At 38.0% G+C, this 18,444-nt stretch overlaps 1 protein-coding gene across 3 annotated transcripts in view; it reads left to right on the top strand.

Annotated features, from left to right (window-relative positions):
• sgsm2 (small G protein signaling modulator 2) overlaps positions 1–18,393 on the top strand; it is a 55,661-nt gene extending 37,268 nt beyond the window's left edge. Inside the window, exons 8-24 of one of the 3 annotated variants that reach the window (XM_087795294.1) lie at positions 102–226; positions 1,308–1,375; positions 1,441–1,604; positions 3,078–3,210; positions 3,367–3,504; positions 5,883–6,081; positions 7,147–7,211; positions 7,596–7,741; positions 7,865–7,993; positions 9,425–9,607; positions 9,673–10,029; positions 10,147–10,271; positions 11,281–11,363; positions 11,426–11,535; positions 11,618–11,714; positions 13,092–13,259; positions 15,262–18,393. In XM_087795294.1, coding sequence (XP_087651420.1) covers positions 102–226; positions 1,308–1,375; positions 1,441–1,604; positions 3,078–3,210; positions 3,367–3,504; positions 5,883–6,081; positions 7,147–7,211; positions 7,596–7,741; positions 7,865–7,993; positions 9,425–9,607; positions 9,673–10,029; positions 10,147–10,271; positions 11,281–11,363; positions 11,426–11,535; positions 11,618–11,714; positions 13,092–13,259; positions 15,262–15,350 — 2,379 coding nt within the window. In that variant the 3' untranslated portion in view covers positions 15,351–18,393. The remainder of the gene's footprint in view (positions 1–101; positions 227–1,307; positions 1,376–1,440; positions 1,605–3,077; positions 3,211–3,366; positions 3,505–5,882; positions 6,082–7,146; positions 7,212–7,595; positions 7,742–7,864; positions 7,994–9,424; positions 9,608–9,672; positions 10,030–10,146; positions 10,272–11,280; positions 11,364–11,425; positions 11,536–11,617; positions 11,715–13,091; positions 13,260–15,261) is intronic. The other 2 variants (XM_087795295.1, XM_087795296.1) reach the window with 2 other exon arrangements.
• The last annotated feature ends 51 nt before the right edge of the window (positions 18,394–18,444 follow it).

The raw sequence follows: 18,444 nt of genomic DNA, 5'->3' as shown, positions 1-18,444 counted from the left end.
TTGTTTATTTTCAAAATAAAAGTTTAACGTCTTTATTTGAGATGCAAAGAAAAAAGACATCTGAGATCAGACAGAAACATGTCGTTCTTGTCTCCCTGCAGAAGAAGGACATGGAGGTTCTGCGAGGTTACCTGTCGCTGCACCAGGCGGGCGACAGTCTCACCCTCAAGTGGACGCCCAACCACCTCATCAACGGCACGCTGGGCGACTGTGACCTGGAGAAAAGGTCAGATCTAACAGTTACAACTCCATCGATTCACACTTTATTGATCTTACGGAGAGAAAGTGACATGTCGAGCTGCCGACGCTTTCAAAGAGATGACAAAGAAAAATACTCACATCAATGTCTGATGAGATGAAATACAAAATACAATCTCGTTAAAATATAATATACAAAAATATGATCTTGAATAAAATACTAAAATAAAATCCTTGTGAAATACAAATTTAATCTTGAAAAAAATAAAATATACAAAGATATAAGCCTGATCAAATACAAATTTAATCTTTAAAAAATATAGTATACAATAAACAATCCTGATAAAATACAAGATTCAAAAATACAATCTTATTAAAAAACTAAATACAAATGTAATCTAAAATAAATATATTATCAATAGAAAATATAACCTTGATAAAGTACAAAATACAATCTTCATAAAATACAAATATAATCTTGGAAAAAAATACAAAAATAAAAAATTGATAAAATACAAAATACATAATTAATCTTGAAAAAATAGCAAAAACTATACAATACAAGATACAAAAATACAATCATGATAAAAAAATTTAAAAAAAATGAAAATCCTGAAAAAATACAATATTGATCAAATAAAATAAAAATAATCCTGAAAAAATGAAATCCTAATAAATTATAAAAATTTAAATCTTGACAAAAAAGTACCATCTAGCAAATGTGCTTCTTAAATCAAAATGTCAAGGTAAAATTAAAGATGATGAAACACATAAGATACAAAATATTAACATGAATAAAAATGATTTCAAAGTTATGTTGGATATTTTTTTATTATAAGAATATATTTATAAACTCTATTTGTAAATGATTTTATTAAATTATTAAAAATAAACAAATTAAACATATTCAATAAAAATCCTTCATTAGTCTCAATAGTTGATCACTTCTACTATCATAAATCTAGACTTTATCTTATCATCATGCATCTGATTCACATAAACGTATCTTTCCTCCACTGCAGACTGAAGAGGAAGTTGATCGCTGGACTAGCTCGCTCACTTCCTGTGTCTCTAATTGAATTGACGAACTGGTTCTTTCTGGTTTTCAGTATCTACTGGGATTATGCAATCACGGTTCCGATTCGTCAGATCGTCTGCATCCACTGTCACCAGCGACGTAAGGCTTCGACTCCTTTTAATGTCGGATCTCGACTCTGAACTTCTTCCATTCGTCTCCGGCAGCCGACTGCGGGGGGACGCTGGTCCTGGTCAGTCAGGACGGGATACAACAGCCGCCCCTGCACTTCCCCCCGGGTGGTCACCTGCTGGCGTTCCTCTCCTGCCTAGAAACCGGGCTCCTGCCACGAGGTCAGCTGGAGCCTCCGCTCTGGTCCCAGAAAGGGAAAGTAAGTCCAGGCCTGATTGTTACCCTGAGGTTTGAAACTTGACATGTTATGAGCAAACACTACTGGCTTGAAACGCAAACTGAATTTATCCCTTTTGTTGTCTCTGGGTCAAGGTGACCCGAAGGCTCGAAAAAATATGAGTTTGTGGTATCCCTTGTGTTTTCTCTGGGTCAAGTTGACCCGAAGGCTCGGAAAAATATGAGTTTGTGGTATCCCTTGTGTTTTCTCTGGGTCAAGGTGACCCAAAGGCTCGAAAAAATATGAGCTTGTGGTATCCCTTGTGTTTTCTCTGAGTCAAGGTGACCCGAAGGCTCGAAAAAATATGAGCTTGTGGTATCCCTTGTGTTTTCTCTGGGTTAAGGTGACCAGAAGGCTCGAAAAAATATGAGTTTGTGGTATCCCTTGTGTTTTCTCTGGGTCAAGGTGACCCTTAGGCCCGAAAACAAATGTGTTTGTGGTATCCCTTGTGTTTTCTCTGAGTCAAGGTGACCCTAAGGCTCGAAAAAATATGAGCTTGTGGTATCCCTTGTGTTTTCTCTGGGTCAAGGTGACCAGAAGGCTCGAAAAAATATGAGTTTGTGGTATCCCTTGTGTTTTCTCTGGGTCAAGGTGACCCGAAGGCTCGGAAAAATATGAGTTTGTGGTATCCCTTGTGTTTTCTCTGGGTCAAGGTGACCCGAAGGCTCGAAAAAATATGAGTTTGTGGTATCCCTTGTGTTTTCTCTGGGTCAAGGTGACCCGAAGGCTCGGAAAACTATGAGTTTGTGGTATCCCTTGTGTTTTCTCCGGAAGGCTTGAAAAAATATGAGCATGTGGTATCCCTTGTGTTTTCTCCGGGTCAAGGTGACCCGAAGGCTCGAAAAAATATGAGTTTGTGGTATCCCTTGTGTTTTCTCTGGGTCAAGGTGACCCTTAGGCCCGAAAACAAATGTGTTTGTGGTATCCTTTGTGTTTTCTCTGGGTCAAGGTGAACGACCTCCCTGGATACCATAAATACATATGCAGTGGTGAGGGTCGTTCACCTTGACCTGGAGACAACACAAGGGATACCACAAACCCATCTGTTATCGGGTGACCCAGAGACAACACAAGGGATACCACAAACATATTTGTTTTCGGGTCTTCGGGTCACCTTGACCCCGATCAACAAAAAGTTTAAAGAAATCTTATATATTTTTTAAATGTCTTTATTGAAGGAGAATTTACTGCAGAATATTGGTTGAATTTAAAATTTAAAAATAGAAATAAAGGACATAAAATGAACTGAAATGTCCGTGAAACAGTTCATCAAAACAAATTATTAAGTGTTGACAACACTGTCAATTCAAGTTTCTCATTCAAATTTCACAATTATTTTGAGATTCAATAATATTCAGAAAAAGAAATATAAGGAAAAAAAAGTCCTGAAGAAAGTTGAAGTTAAAGTTAATATGTTAAGAGAGTTTTTCATCATCTTTTGTGTTGATGTTTCAGGGTAAAGTGTTCCCAAAGTTACGAAAGCGAAGCAGCGCCGCCCGCCTCCTCGACGGCGACCGGAGCGCCGACGACAAGGAAGCCGCGGACTACGTGTTCCGGATCGTCTACCCGGGATACAGATACAACGCCAGTAAGTGACCACGTGAGAACCATGGTAACAGATTCGGTCTCTCTCCTCCTGATGCGTCACCGCAGCGAGCGGCTCTGGGTGTCGTCGCGGTAGTTCAGCCCCGGGCCTGGAGATGGCGCCGCTCTAACCTTGTCCTCTGTTGTCCACTGGTGCGAGCAGTCACTATAAACTACCACCACACCACGGGCAGCCGAGCGCCGTCGCTGGACGACGACGAGGAAGAGGAAGATAGGCTCCATGCTATGATCTCAATGATCTGCTCGCGGAACCTCACAGATCCAAATGTCATGAAAGGTTTTTATCACCTTAACACTCCCATCCAGCCCCTCCGCTCCTCCTCACCTCTTTCCTCCCTCCTTCCTCCCCCCATCCTCACCCACTTTGTTTGCCTGTTTCTCCATTTCCTCGCTGAGGCCAACAGTGCAGAGGTTCACAGTGTGGAACCAGAGACCCTTCGTTTGTCCGGAGGAGAGTCTTGGTAGATTGACGCAGAAGTTAGATGGATGGATGGATGGATGGATGCATGGATGGATGCATGGATGCATGGATGGATGGATGGATGCATGGATGCATGGATGGATGGATGGATGGATGCATGGATGGATGGATGGATAAGAGGGTTGTTAAAGGATGGATGGATAGATAATGTATGGATAAATTGAAGGATGGATGGATTTATATATTTGACAGATAATGGATGGTTGGATAAATTGAGTTAATGGATGTATAGATAGTGGAAGGATAGGTGGATGGATGGATGGGTACATTGATAGATGGATAGGTGGGTAAATTGAAGGCTGGATCGATAGATAAACCAAAAGATGGATGATGGGTAAATTGAAGGACGGATGGATGAATGATAAATTGGAGGATAGATGGATGGATAAATTGAAGGATGGAAGAATGGATAAATTGATGGATGGATGGATAAAATGAAGGACGAAAGGATAGATAAATTGATGGATGGATGGGCTGAAAAATTGAAGGATGAAAGTATGGATAAATTGATGGATGATGGATGATGGATGAAAGGATGGATGATGGATAAAATGAAGGATGAAAGGTTGGATAAATTGATAGATGGATTCATAAATGGATGGATAAAATGAAGGATGAATGGATGGATAAATTGATGGCTGATGGATAAAATGAAAGATGGAAGGATAGATAAATTGATAGATGGATGCATAAATGGATGGATGGATAAAATGAAGGATGGATGGATGGATGGATAAAATGAAGGATGAATGGATGGATGGGTTGATAAATTGAAGGGTGAAAGAATGGATAAAGTGATGGAATGGATAAAATGAAGGATGAAAGGATGGATAAATTGATGGATGGATGGATAAATTGAAGGATGAAAGGATGGATAAATTGAAGGATGTATGGGTTGAATTTAAACTTGATTCATATTATATTTAATTCATATTAAATAAGGATGATTATATAATTGTCGCTCCTTCTTGACAATATTAAGATTCACCTGACACTCGCCCTCTTCTCTCTTTCCTCTTCTCTCTTCACACTTTTATTTATTTATTTATTTTATACTCGGGCGACACCGTGTAGTACAGCTAGTACTAATACATTTAGAATGTGAATATACTGTTGTTTCTTTCTTCTCAGTCAGACAACAGAATGCGTTCTCGATGTACGCGGAAGGAAATGAAACATACATTTCTGGGATGTCAATGTGGTATAAATATTGGACGATGTTCTCCGATGGTTCCATCCTCAACTTCTGCACTGTTTTGACCTTTGACCTTAAAGAAAAAACGTCATCCTCCTCTTGGATCCATCAACTGCAACATGCCTGACAGTATTTGTTGCATGAGAACTGAGAGTCTGCAACACTTTTGTTTCTTTTCCTCGACTGTGTCCCCCCGTGTGATGACGAACCCCTCTTCCTCTTCCTCCCTCCCTCCCTCCCTCCCTCCCTCTGATCTCTCAGACTTTTTTGTGCAGTCGATACTGTTCACTGTAATCCTTCCTCCCCCTCCTCTCGCCTCCTCCCCCCAACATCCCTCTCATAACTGGTCCTGTGGGGTTCCGCAGTAGTAGAGACGTTGGAGTCCCGGTTGCCGTTGGTGGTTCAAGTCCTAACTTTATTTAAAGACTTTTTTTTCTTTTTTTTTAAAAAAAAGAGGCGACGACATGTCACTCGTCTTCTAAGTGGATCAATAGATTCACTGACATATTTATGACAGGTCATCAGCTCCAACCTGAAGAATTAAGGTGAAGAGCGTTTTTTTTTTTTTTTTTACTTCCTTCCCCTTTGTGTCTTCTTCTACTGGTGTCCATCTTTTTTCTTTTTCTTTTTTTTTTGTGTGTCTCCAATCTGGCTTCATGGTCCTCCTCCCCCTCCTTCTCTCCTCCTCTTCTCCTCTCCTTCATCCATCTCTCCGGTGAGTCCAGAAGGACCTTCTGACCCCTGCTGTCTCTTCTCGTCCTTCCTGAATGATCTGAACCCGCATGGCTTCCCAGCATCCCTTCTGCCTGCCCCCCCCCACCCCACCCTCCCTATGTCTTGACATAGAAGTTCATGGTTGAGCTGAGGGGCCTGAGTCATAATATGTAAGGCATGACCTTGATGTGACCTTCACCGTCCTCTCTGAGATGCCCTGGCTATGTCTCTCTCTCTCTCCCTCTCTTTCTGTCCCTCCATCCAGACCATGGCGACATGATGGTCATGCAGGCTTTCGGGGGGAGTCCGTCGTCGTGGCAACAGCCCGAGGCTCACGACTGTCTGTCGTGCTGTCCGGCCGGTGGCGGTGGCGGCGGCGGCGGCGGCGGCGGCGGCGGCGGCGGCATGTCCTTCGACTACCCAGCAGGATGTAGCTGTTTGCACGAGTCGGCGGACATCCACACGTAAATACTCTTCGCTTCCCTACTTCCCCTGAGAGAACGTTTAGAATGTTTTACTATGTTACTTCCTGGTCTGACGACACACGTGACCTTCACCTTCAATATATGTGTTTATTGTTGGTACAAAGTTTTATTTAAAAGGTCAGTTAAAGTTTTTTTAACTCATAAAAAAAGTTTTTAAAAAGACGTTTATGGCGTGTCACCACATAGGAAGTGCCCGGAACGAAATGACAGGGTGGACCGAGATAGTACTAATATCAATACAACGATATTTCGCAATTTGCTTTTTTCACTGTGCTGTATCGATTTTAAACAGCACCGATATTCTGGCTTTCAAATTATGTTTTATTTTTATCACAGTTCTAATATAGTTTGTATTTCAATATAGTGTGTGTAAAAATATCTTTATTTTATTTTATTATTTTTTATTTACAAGCACATATTCAAGGCATTTTTGTGTTGCAATTTAAATTCCAGTCGTTACATTAAAAAAAATAATCTCGCAAGATCCCAGCCATGACTGAGGATGAGAGGATACACTCAGTCGACTCCAGCAGCTTTCAAAACTGATGTTTGGACATATTTTCGTTTCAAAACAGATTAAAGCAGTTGCGACTTCGTCAAAATTCATGTGGTCTGTAAATTGTACAACACCAGAGTCAAGTACTCGACAATACTACAAATATATCCTTGTTACTACAGTATCACAACATATCGTATGCCCCTGTATCATGATGCACATCTTATGGCCAGATTCTTACCAATATACCTATTTGAAATTTCACTTTTAATAGTACGTTCTAAAAACATGTCAAATCAACAGAATACAGTGTTATTTGTAATTAAATTGTAATTACCAGACAATGTTCCCACTTTACTTAAAGACTTTACCACTAGTAAAACTTACATGACTAAAACTATAACTTTTAAATGCATTATAATGTCTTATGAATGAGTTTAAGATGCGTTACAAACTAAACTTTCTTAGTTAAGTTTAATTGTTTTTGAGTTTCATTCTTTTCAAAGCGGGTAATTGGTACAAAAATGTGAATTTTCTTTTGGTTCCAGAGTTCCACTGAAGGTTCTCTGCCAGAACATGAAGAGACAGATCGTGTCCAGAGCTTTCTATGGATGTAAGTCTACGATTTCATCTCTCAAATATCGCCTCATATTATCAAAATAAAGCAGATAAACAAGTGTTTCTTTGAGAGTAATCAAGCTTGTTTTTCCTTGAAACCACATCTTGTCCAATAAAATAACATGTAAAATATGAATTTAACTAATTTATGTCCGTTTTAACTGTTTTCGCCATAATTCTGGTGCTTTAAGAGGCTTTACAAAAAAATATTAAATATTTAATTAAAAATATTATCGACTAAGGTGAAAATATTTCACTTTTAATCCAAAGGTTCCTCCAGTCGTGCAGATGTTGCTGGTGATCTTGTAGCATGTCTTCACCATCAGATACATGGTCTCTGTTGACGTTCCACCCTCTCTCGCTCTCGCTCGTCCGTCAGGGCTGGCCTACTGTCGACACCTGTCCACCGTGAGGACTCACCTGTCGGCCCTGGTCAACCACAACATTGTTACTCCGGACAGACCCAGCGAGGCGTCGGGAGGTCTCAGCAAAGAAGTGTGGAGCAAGTACCAGAAGGACTGCAAGGTCAGACTTCCTGCCGCACGTTTAAACAGTTAACCTTCACAAGGGTCTCAAACCTTGTTGATAAAAAAATAAATATATACCATAATAAATAAATACCGAATAAGGGATGAAATGTCTCTTTAGAACTACAAGGAGCTGGAGCTGCTGCGACTGGTTTACTACGGTGGAGTTCAGCACTGCATCAGGAAGGAAGTCTGGCCCTTCCTGCTGGGACACTACAAGTTTGGCATGACCAAGAAGGATATGAACCAGGTCAGTCACGAACACTGAGTTATACACACACACAAACACATCTTTTATTATTAATGTTACATACATGTATAACCGTGATAGTAAAAGGATTACAAGGAAGGATTTGAAAGCCATTTATTTACGTGATCACTATATATGTAATATCATCATTTATGTGATCTTTATGTGTCTCATGGGATCATTTATTTATGTGATCGTTATATATGTAATATCATAATATATGTGATCTTTACGCGTCTCATGGATCATTTATTAACTTGATTGTTATATATGTAATATCATAATTTATGTGATCTTTACGCGTCTCATGGATCATTTATTTACGTGATTGTTATATATGTAATATCATAATTTATGTGATCTTTACGCGTCTCATGGATCATTTATTTATGTGATCATTACATATGTATTATCATAATTTATGTGCTCTTTATGCAGCTCATGGGATCATTTATTTACGTGATCTTTATGTATGTATTATCATCATTTATGTGATCTTTATACGTCTCATGGATCATTTATTTACGTGATCGTTAAATATGTATTATCATAATTTATGTGATCTTTACGCGTCTCATGGATCATTTATTTACGTGATCGTTATTTATGTAATATCATCATTTATGTGATCTTTACGCGTCTCATGGATCATTTATTTACTTGATTGTTATATATGTAATATCATAATTTATGTGATCTTTACGCGTCTCATGGATCATTTATTTACTTGATTGTTATATATGTAATATCATAATTTATGTGATCTTTACGCGTCTCATGGATCATTTATTTACGTGATCGTTATATATGTAATATCATCATTTATGTGATCTTTATGCGTCTCATGGGATCATTTATTTATGTGATCGTTATTTATGTAATATTATCATTTATGTGATCTTTACGCGTCTCATGGATCATTTATTTACGTGATCGTTATATATGTATTATCATAATTTATGTGATCTTTATGTGTCTCATGGATCATTTATTTATGTGATCGTTATATATGTAATATCATCATTTATCTGATCTTTATGCGTCTCATGGGATCATTTATTTATGTGATCGTTATATATGTAATATCATAATTTATGTGATCTTTATGCGGCTCATGGGATCATTTATGGGTGTAATGTGATCATTATGTGTCATGTATTTTTGTATAGTGTTATTTATGTTAATCTAATTCATAACATGCATGAGAATTCACTTTTAAATTAGAATTCTCTCTTGGATCTAATTCTGAGATCTTGTTTTCCCACTGGCACTAATCACCCTCCGTGTAAAAGTACCAGAAGTACCTGTAGTAATAATAATTATTATTATATTTGAAAGTTGAACGTTACAATGTTTCACCCACAGTAACAGTTGCCTTGGTTTCCCAGTGTCGCCATCTAGTGACTTGATCTGACTCCTGACTGTCTCTAGATTGACAAGCGGGTGAGCGAGCACTACACGCAGGTCATGCAGGAGTGGAAGGCCTGCGAGGTCATCGTCAAGCAGAGGGAGAAGGAGATGCAGTCGGCCATCTTCGCCAAACTGTCGTCAGGAAGCAGCATCGACAGTCACGTCCTCCGCCTCGTCCACAGAGACTCCACGCTCAGCAATGAGGTGCGTCCCCGGAGCGAAGACGTCTCCTCCGACCACTGACACCTGCCCCCCCCCCCCCCCGACAGGTCTTCATGTCCGTGGACGAGCCGGACGGCGGGAGCCAGGACACCCCCAGTGGAGACGACTGCACCCCGGCCATGACCACCCTGGTACCCCCCGCAGCCGCCCCCCAGGAGGAGCGACCCCTAGTGGAGTTTGACTCACCGGACTCCGGCCTGCCTTCCTCCAGAAACTACTCAGTGACCTCTGCTCATTCCCAGATCCTGTCCAGCATAGACGACGGGCAGAGCACGGAGGAGGAAGGCGGGACCCCGAGTGAGGCTGGGGGGTGTCGGGACTCTCTGGCCGAGGAGAGACTATGCAGTCAGCTGGACAGACTCGTGACCAGCGAAGGGGTTTTACCGTCTTTGTCTTCGTACACAGTACGTGTTGACGCCGCGTCCTCCTCAGTGAACTCAGAAATCATTTATTAACTTTGAGGGGCCACAAGGCGTGAGTGGAGAGAGAGAAGCTGCATAAATGGTTTCTGCTGTTCTCAGATTGAGCTGTTGGACACTGTGGCCCTCAACCTGCACAGGATAGACAAAGACGTCCAGCGCTGTGATCGCAACTATTACTACTTCAACACTGCCAACCTGGAGAAGCTGCGCAACATCATGTGCAGGTAGAGACACCTATGGAGTAAATCAGTGCCACCATTGTAACGAATGGTTAACATTTCAAACGTTGAACCTTTTTTTTCAAATTGAATAGTTGAATTTTTTTTTCTAATCTATAATTTAATAAAATGAATCTAATTTTAAAAAAAGAATTCAGCTCATGTTAATTTAAAGACCGTACATTTAAGGAATATTAAATTTAGAAAATGTATTTTTTAATTATTATAATTTTAATATCAAACTCAACAGTATGTTTTGAAAAAAAATTGAAAAGATTAAATAATTTCTATTTAAAGAAAAAACAAATGTAACCTTTTAACCCTTGTGTTGTCTCAGGGTCAAGGTGACCCGAATGCCTGAAAACAAATTAGTTTTTTTTTGTGGAACCCCCGGTTCACCTTGACCCAAAGACAACACAAGGGATACCACAAACACATTACTTTTCGGGCATTCCGGTCGACTTCACCCTGAGATAACACAAGGGTCTATATATACAAATTATTCAATTTAATTTCTTATTTTAAATGTTATTTTTAAGCATTTCATTATTTATTTATTTTAATATTAATTTCATTTTATTTAATAGTTTGATTAAAAAAATCGAAACGTTTGATACTATAATTCAATTAATGAATACATTTTAAAACTTTGTTTTATTTGCAACCTAAGAGTATAACATGTTGGTATAATAGTTGTGGCACTATTTTTACTACTGCATTTAACATATTTTATTACAAAATAATACATTTAAAATATTTATTTTTTAACTATTGTTATAGAATATTAAACTGTATGCGTAAAAAAAACAACACATTCATTTTGAAATTAAATTAAATTTCTTTTAATTGTATTATTAAAAACATAAAATAAAATCAACGATTGGATTTAGAAATTATTGAATTCATTAATGATGTTTTAAAGTAAGTTTCAATCATTTAAATGTTCAATATTCTGATGCTACTGATGTGCTTCTCTCTGATGGTCCTCACCTGTATCTCCTGACTCGTGTCTCAGCTACGTGTGGGAGCACCTGGAGGTGGGCTACGTCCAGGGCATGTGTGACCTGCTGGCGCCGCTCATGGTGATCCTGGACGACGGTGAGGACCACGAGCGAAGGAGAGACGTTGATGAGATGTTTGACCTCATGTGTCTTTTCCAGAGTGTCTGGTGTACAGTTGCTTCACTCAGCTCATGAGGAGGATGAGTCACAACTTCCCCAACGGTGGCGCCATGGACACGCACTTCGCTAACATGAGGTCTCTCATCCAGGTGAGGGAAGCTGAGAGTGTGTGTGTGTGTGTGTGTGTCTGTGTGTGATGTGCGCACGTGTTGAGCTCTCGCTGTGTCGCAGATCCTGGACTCGGAGCTGTTCGAACTGATGCAGCAGAACGGAGATTACACTCACTTCTACTTCTGCTACCGCTGGTTCCTGCTGGACTTCAAGAGAGGTTAGTGACATGGTAACTCTGTAGTTCATCATTATGACCACCAGAGGTGTCCATACTACTCGTCTGGAGTAGTAGAAGTACATGTATATAAGGTAAGGTAAGGTAAGGTAAAACTTTATTGTTTTTTTTCCAATAGCCAATACATACAGCATTTTTTTTTTTTATATAAAAAAAAAATCAAAATAAAATAAGAACAATGACATAAAGAGAAAGAACAAAGATATGGAAGTATATCATCATCATATTGAATAGTTTAAGTTATTTAAAATGCAAAACGTTTTGATTTCAAAGATGTTAGTGTTTAAGACAAGATAAATAACAGATATTAATGATTCCAATAATTATAATTGTTTTTAAAAATAATTTCATTCAATATTTTTATGGGCTAATTTGTTTGTTTTTTATTGTAAAATTAAATTAAATAATTTGTATATTAAAACCCTTTTTTCTTTAATAATTGAATTTAAAAATTTGAATATTATTTCAAAATACAGTCACAAGATTGTCTGCGTGTGATTGGCTAAAAGTTCACTTGAAGTTTCTTTCAATAAAATGTTTTGTTTAAATATGTACTGTATATGTTTTAAAACATTTTTTATTTTTAATAATTTAATTAAATATTTATTATTTTGCGATGGTTTTTATTGAAAAAAATGTAATTAAATAATTATACCAAACCTTTTTTATTTTAATAATTGAATTTAAAACAGTCACATGATCGGCTGCGCGTGATTGGCTAAAAGTTCACTTAGTAGTAGATTAGTAGCTCAAATCACTAAATCATTCATTTTCAAAACATTTTCTTTTTTTAACTTAAATGATTAAAAATAACAAATCAATCAAACCTTTTACATAAAAACTATTAAATTCAATTATTCAATAAAGCAAATCTAACTTTTCAATATATAAATAATTGAATTCAATTATTAAAAAAAAAAAACAATGCTTCAAAAAATAACAAATTAAAACAAAAGTTTAATTATTTAAAATGTCAAATGTAACCGTTCAATATTTGATGGCCTTGATCCAAACTAGTCTAGAGATTCTAGTGACAGTGTCTTTATTTTAAAGGCCACTAGATGATTTTTGAGACATCTGGAGGACCATGTAAAATTAACTTTCCATGCCAGATTTGGCCCCTGTGCCATGTGTTTAAACAGTTTTTGGAAAGTTACAGCGTAACTGCTGGAGTTTAGCTTAGCTGACCACGTCTAACTAGCAATAAAGAGCTTTTGAAATTGGTTTGCCGTCAATGATTTTAAGTTATCATAGTTCAACTTTTTAAATAAAGTTTTTTTTTCATTTCTTTGACTCCGCCCACCTCACCCGCCTCACCCGCCTCACCCGCCTCACCCGCCTCACCTCCCCTGTGTTCAGAGCTGCTGTACGACGACGTGTTCACGGTGTGGGAGGTGATCTGGGTCGCGCCCAGGATCTCCTCGCAGCACTTTGTCTTGTTCCTGGCGCTGGCCTTGGTCACCGTGTACCGCGAGATCATCATGGACAACAACATGGACTTCACGGACATCATCAAGTTCTTCAACGGTGAGACTGACGTACAAATGGAAGTTTATCTTTCCCGTAATGATATGAAACTATTGGATTAAACTATTTTAAATAATGTTTATCTTGATCTTTAAAGTATGTACTTTTTTGAGTATTGTTTTGATTGTTTAAGCGCTTTGTGACCCTGGTCTCGAAAAGCGCTATATAAATAAATATTACTTACTTACTTACTTACTTTAAATTGTTTAATTAAGATGTTTTTTTAAGCATTGATTTTGATTTATTTAATTTGTATATGAAAAGTTAAAATATTTGTTTCCTCAAATGATTAAATTAAATTAAATTTATTTATCTTATTTTATTTTTTATGTATTATTTTTTATTGTTTATGAAAAATTGCTGGCTATTGGTAAAAAACAATTTCCCAAAGGAGACCTCCTGAGGGATCAATAAAGTTTTACCTTACCTTACCTTAAATAATGCATTTTTTTTAAACTTTCATTTAAAAAAATAAATTTATTTTTAAATTCAATATTTAAATGATCATGTGAGGGTTCGATTAAAGTCTTTATATTGCATTTAAAATGCTACAATTTTAAAAAATTGGAATTTAGAAAATATGTGTTTTAACTATTTCAATAAGTATCATGATACAGCTGATGAGGTTTCATGATACAGCCGATGAGGTTTCATTAAATCTTTTATGGAGTATCATGATACAGTTGATGAGGTTTCATTAAATATCATATGGAGTATCATGATACAGTTGATGAGGTTTCATTAAATATTTTATGGAGTATCATGATACAGTTGATGAGGTTTCATTAAATATCTTATGGAGTATCATGATACAGTTGATGAGGTTTCATTAAGTATCTTATGGAGTATCATGATACAGCCGATGAGGTTTCATTAAATATTTTATGGAGTATCATGATACAGTTGATGAGGTTTCATTAAGTATCTTATGGAGTATCATGATACAGCCGATGAGGTTTCATTAAATATTTTATGGAGTATCATGATACAGCCGATGATGTTTCATTAAATATCTTATGGAGTATCATGATACAGCCGATGAGGTTTCATTAAATATCTTGTAGAGTATCATGATACAGCCGATGAGGTTTCATTAAATATCTTGTAGAGTATCATGATACAGTTGATAGTTGATGTGGTTTCATTAAATATCTTATGGAGTATCATGATACAGTTTATGAGGTTTCATTAAATATCTTATGGAGTATCATGATACAGTTGATGTGGTTTCATTAAATATCTCATGGAGTATCATGATACAGTTGATGAGGTTTCATTAAATATCTTATGGAGTATCATGATACAGCCGATGATGTTTCATTAAATATCTTATGGAGTATCATGATACAGCCGATGAGGTTTCATTAAATATCTTATGGAGTATCATGATACAGCCGATGAGGTTTCATTAAATATCTTGTAGAGTATCATGATACAGTTGATGAGGTTTCATTAAATATCTTATGGAGTATCATGATACAGCCGATGAGGTTTCATTAAATATCTTGTAGAGTATCATGATACAGTTGATGAGGTTTCATTAAATATCTTATGGAGTATCATGATACAGTTGATGAGGTTTCATTAAATATCTTATGGAATATCATGATACAGTTGATGAGGTTTCATTAAATATCTTATGGAATATCATGATACAGTTGATGAGGTTTCATTAAATATCTTATGGAGTATCATGATACAGTTGATGAGGTTTCATTAAATATCTTATGGAGTATCATGATACAGTTGATGAGGTTTCATTAAATGTCTTATGGAGTATCATGATACAGTTGATTAGTTTCATTAAATATCTTATGGAGTATCATGATACAGTTGATGAGGTTTCATTAATTATCTTAAGGAATATCATGAAACAGCTGATGAGGTTTCATGATACAACTGTGTAAAAAGGAAATGTTATGTTTAAAAAACGAAACACATTTTCAATGTTTAAACGAAACCATATAACTTTCTCATGGCACTAAAAGTCTGTGATCCGCAGAGATGGCCGAGCGGCACAACGTCCAGCACATCCTGAAGCTGGCGCGGGAGCTCGTGCACCGGGTCCAGTCCCTGATGGACAACAAGTGACCCACTTGAAGAACGGATCCAGTCCGTCTGTTTACTTGTCGCGTGGCGCCCCCTGCTGTCTGGTCCGAACATGTGGATTTGTCTGCATGCTTGTGAGTTTGAGCCACTGTGATGCATCCTTGTGTGGAAGTACGTCTGTGACGTCAGAGGATTGGAGGAAGTTAACATCTAAAATGATGAAACTTTGAATTTTATCATTGAAATGTTAAGTATTTAATTCTTATTTTATTATTGAATTGAATAGTTACTGAATTAAAAGGTTGAATTTTTTTATGTTGGTACTGTTACACCAATATTGTTGTATCGAAATTATATTAAAATATTGCATTTTGAACATTTATTAAGAGATCAAACATTTATTATTCAATTCAATTATTCAGAAAAAAAACGTTAACCCTTCAATTTACAAATTATATTCTATTATTTAATAAAAACTAATTCAAAAGTAAAGACATTATTGAATGTAGTTGGAAAAAAACAAAAGTACTGAGGTACTGGATCGGTACTCTGTTGGTATTGTCTGGTTTCAGTTTCACATTTTCACATCAACATTTTTATATTAAATTTAAAAGACTACCAATGAGAAAATATTGTGTTTCAAAATTCAACCTTTCAATATATAAATTATTAAATTAAAAATGTATTTAAAAAAAACAAAAAACGTTTCAATAAAAATGTTTCAACATATGAAATGTTAAATCCACTCAACAATCTAACGGCACTGATATACTTCCGTATCCTAGTCTGTCCGGTCCGGGTGTGAGTGCGAGTGTGTGTGTGTGTGTGAGTGTGTGTGTGTGTGTGCATGATGCAACAACACACCTTTAAAACCACCTCTCTGAGTGTGTAAGGAGTCCGAGACTTAAGCCACGAAGACCACGTTAGTGACCAAATGAACTGTGCCAACAACTCCTGAGTGTTTTATACATGTGTGTCGCCCACTTGTGACCCCCCTCCTCCCTCACCCCCCCTCCCTCACCCCCTCCCTCCCCCGGCCGGGTTAACTCCCCCCCTCTCACAAATGTTGCCTTCCTCCTCTGCACTTCTGTGAGTGTGTTGCTGGTGCCGGCGACGCCTCCGAGGTGACGGCGGAGGTCAGAGGTCGTGGTCCAGGACGATCAGCTGCCAGACAGTCGTCGGCCATGTTTGACTTCTGCTCCCAGCATGAGAAGCACAGAAGGCCAAAGCACAGCCGCTCTCCTGGGAGAGTCTTTCGATACCAAGATGTAACCTTGTCGTCGATCTACTGCAGTCCACATGGAAGTACCTGACGGATCCATTAAAACATCCAAGAAAACTTCTGCTCCTTAAATATTATGTACAAACAATCTTAGGTGTTTATAATCAAAACAACCCACATGTGAGCCAGAAAAAATGTAGCCATTAACTTAATGAAACAGTTGATGAGGTTTCATGAAACAGCTGATGAGGTTTCGTTAAACAGTTGATGAGGTTTCATTAAACAGCTGATGAGGTTTCATGAAACAGCTGATGAGGTTTCGTTAAACAGTTGATGAGGTTTCATTAAACAGCTGATGAGGTTTCATGAAACAGCTGATGACGTTTCATGAAACAGTTGATGACGTTTCATGAAACAGTTGATGACGTTTCATGAAACAGTTGATGAGGCTTCATAAAACAGCTGATGAGGTTTCGTTAAACAGCTGATGAGGTTTCATGATACAGCTGATGAGGTTTCATGAAACAGCTGATGAGGTTTCATGAAACAGTTGATAAGGTTTAATGATACAGCTGATGAGGTTTCATGAAACAGCTGATGAGGTTTCATGAAACAGTTGATAAGGTAAGGAGTATCATGATACGGCTGATGTCAATTTTCAATTAAGTAAATTAACAACTACTAGCAAAGTATAAGAAATACCTTTGAAAACCAAAATAAAAAAATCGCAGAATACTGTGAATAGATGGATATGAAGATAAGTTCAGGTGGATTGTGGGTCTTCCGGTTGCAGAAAGGATCTCAAATGATAAGGAAATCATCCTAATTTAATGTTTTAAAGTTGACGAGGAAGTATGAGGTACTTCCTTCAAGTCACAGATACTTTTTCTCTGGACGACAAACTTCCACAGTGCATGAGAAACATTTGTGTAGTCGCACAACAAACGCCTCCCTGGACCAGTACAAGTGTTACCGGAGCGTCACCAGCTCGACCCCAGGAAGCCGGAGTCAAACATGCCGACCGCTGGCGGCCATCACCTCCAGCGCCCCCTACTGGGCGGAGCCAATCAATTCACCCTGAGACACAGCTGCGTTTGATGCCAAACTAAAATCCAGTATTCAGGGAATTAGTCTTAGTTTTTGCTCGGAGGGCGTGTGTGCCTGAAGGAGTTTTGATACCCCCCCATGAAAAACCTCCCCCCCATCGCTGCCCCCCACCCCCCCCACGCCCCCCAACTTCCTGTCCAGCACCACTGCATACTAGCGCCGCATCTGTGGTCCAAGTGCCATGAGTCTTCCCCAAAATCCTCAAGTGTACTGTCGGGCTCTCTGATGTGCCAGAACCCCCGAAAAAAAAAAAAAAACCACCACCTCTCCACCTGCCTCGGGACCCTGGCTCCCGGGGCAGGGTTTTCTCTTCTTCCAATCAGGACCTTCTGTACCAAAGCCTTGAACAGCCCCCTCCGTGGCATGACGACAATGTGCTGCATCTTGAAGACCGACTGTTTACTTACACGTGTTGACTATTTAAAAATAAAATAAAAATATATATAAAAGTTTCTTCAATAACCTGCGACGGGACGAAGCGGATCTTGGCTGTAAATAACGGAAAAAAAGGTGATATTTCTAAGCGAGACGTCGAGACGAGACACACTTCATTCGCTCAAATCTATTTTTCTGTTGTTTACTTGTGCCGAGATACAGAATGTTTGTTTCCAGTTGACTGTTAAGTGTTCCTTCTCAATGTCGTGCACTGACTTTGGAGATTTCTATTTATTTAGAGAGAGGTTGCATTACTATGTATTGATGACGCATCATTTGCCTTGAATGTATTGTATTATTAAAACAAGAGTTTGTTCATTACATCTGGTGTTTCTTCCTGCTCTGACTCTTAATATTTACATTGAAGTGTGT

This window comes from Callionymus lyra, chromosome 7 (genome assembly GCF_982586985.1).
Source record: "Callionymus lyra chromosome 7, fCalLyr1.hap1.1, whole genome shotgun sequence".
Classification (NCBI taxonomy): domain Eukaryota; kingdom Metazoa; phylum Chordata; class Actinopteri; order Syngnathiformes; family Callionymidae; genus Callionymus; species Callionymus lyra.
Note: the sequence above shows the minus strand (reverse complement) of the source record. Positions and strands in the feature narration are given on the sequence as shown.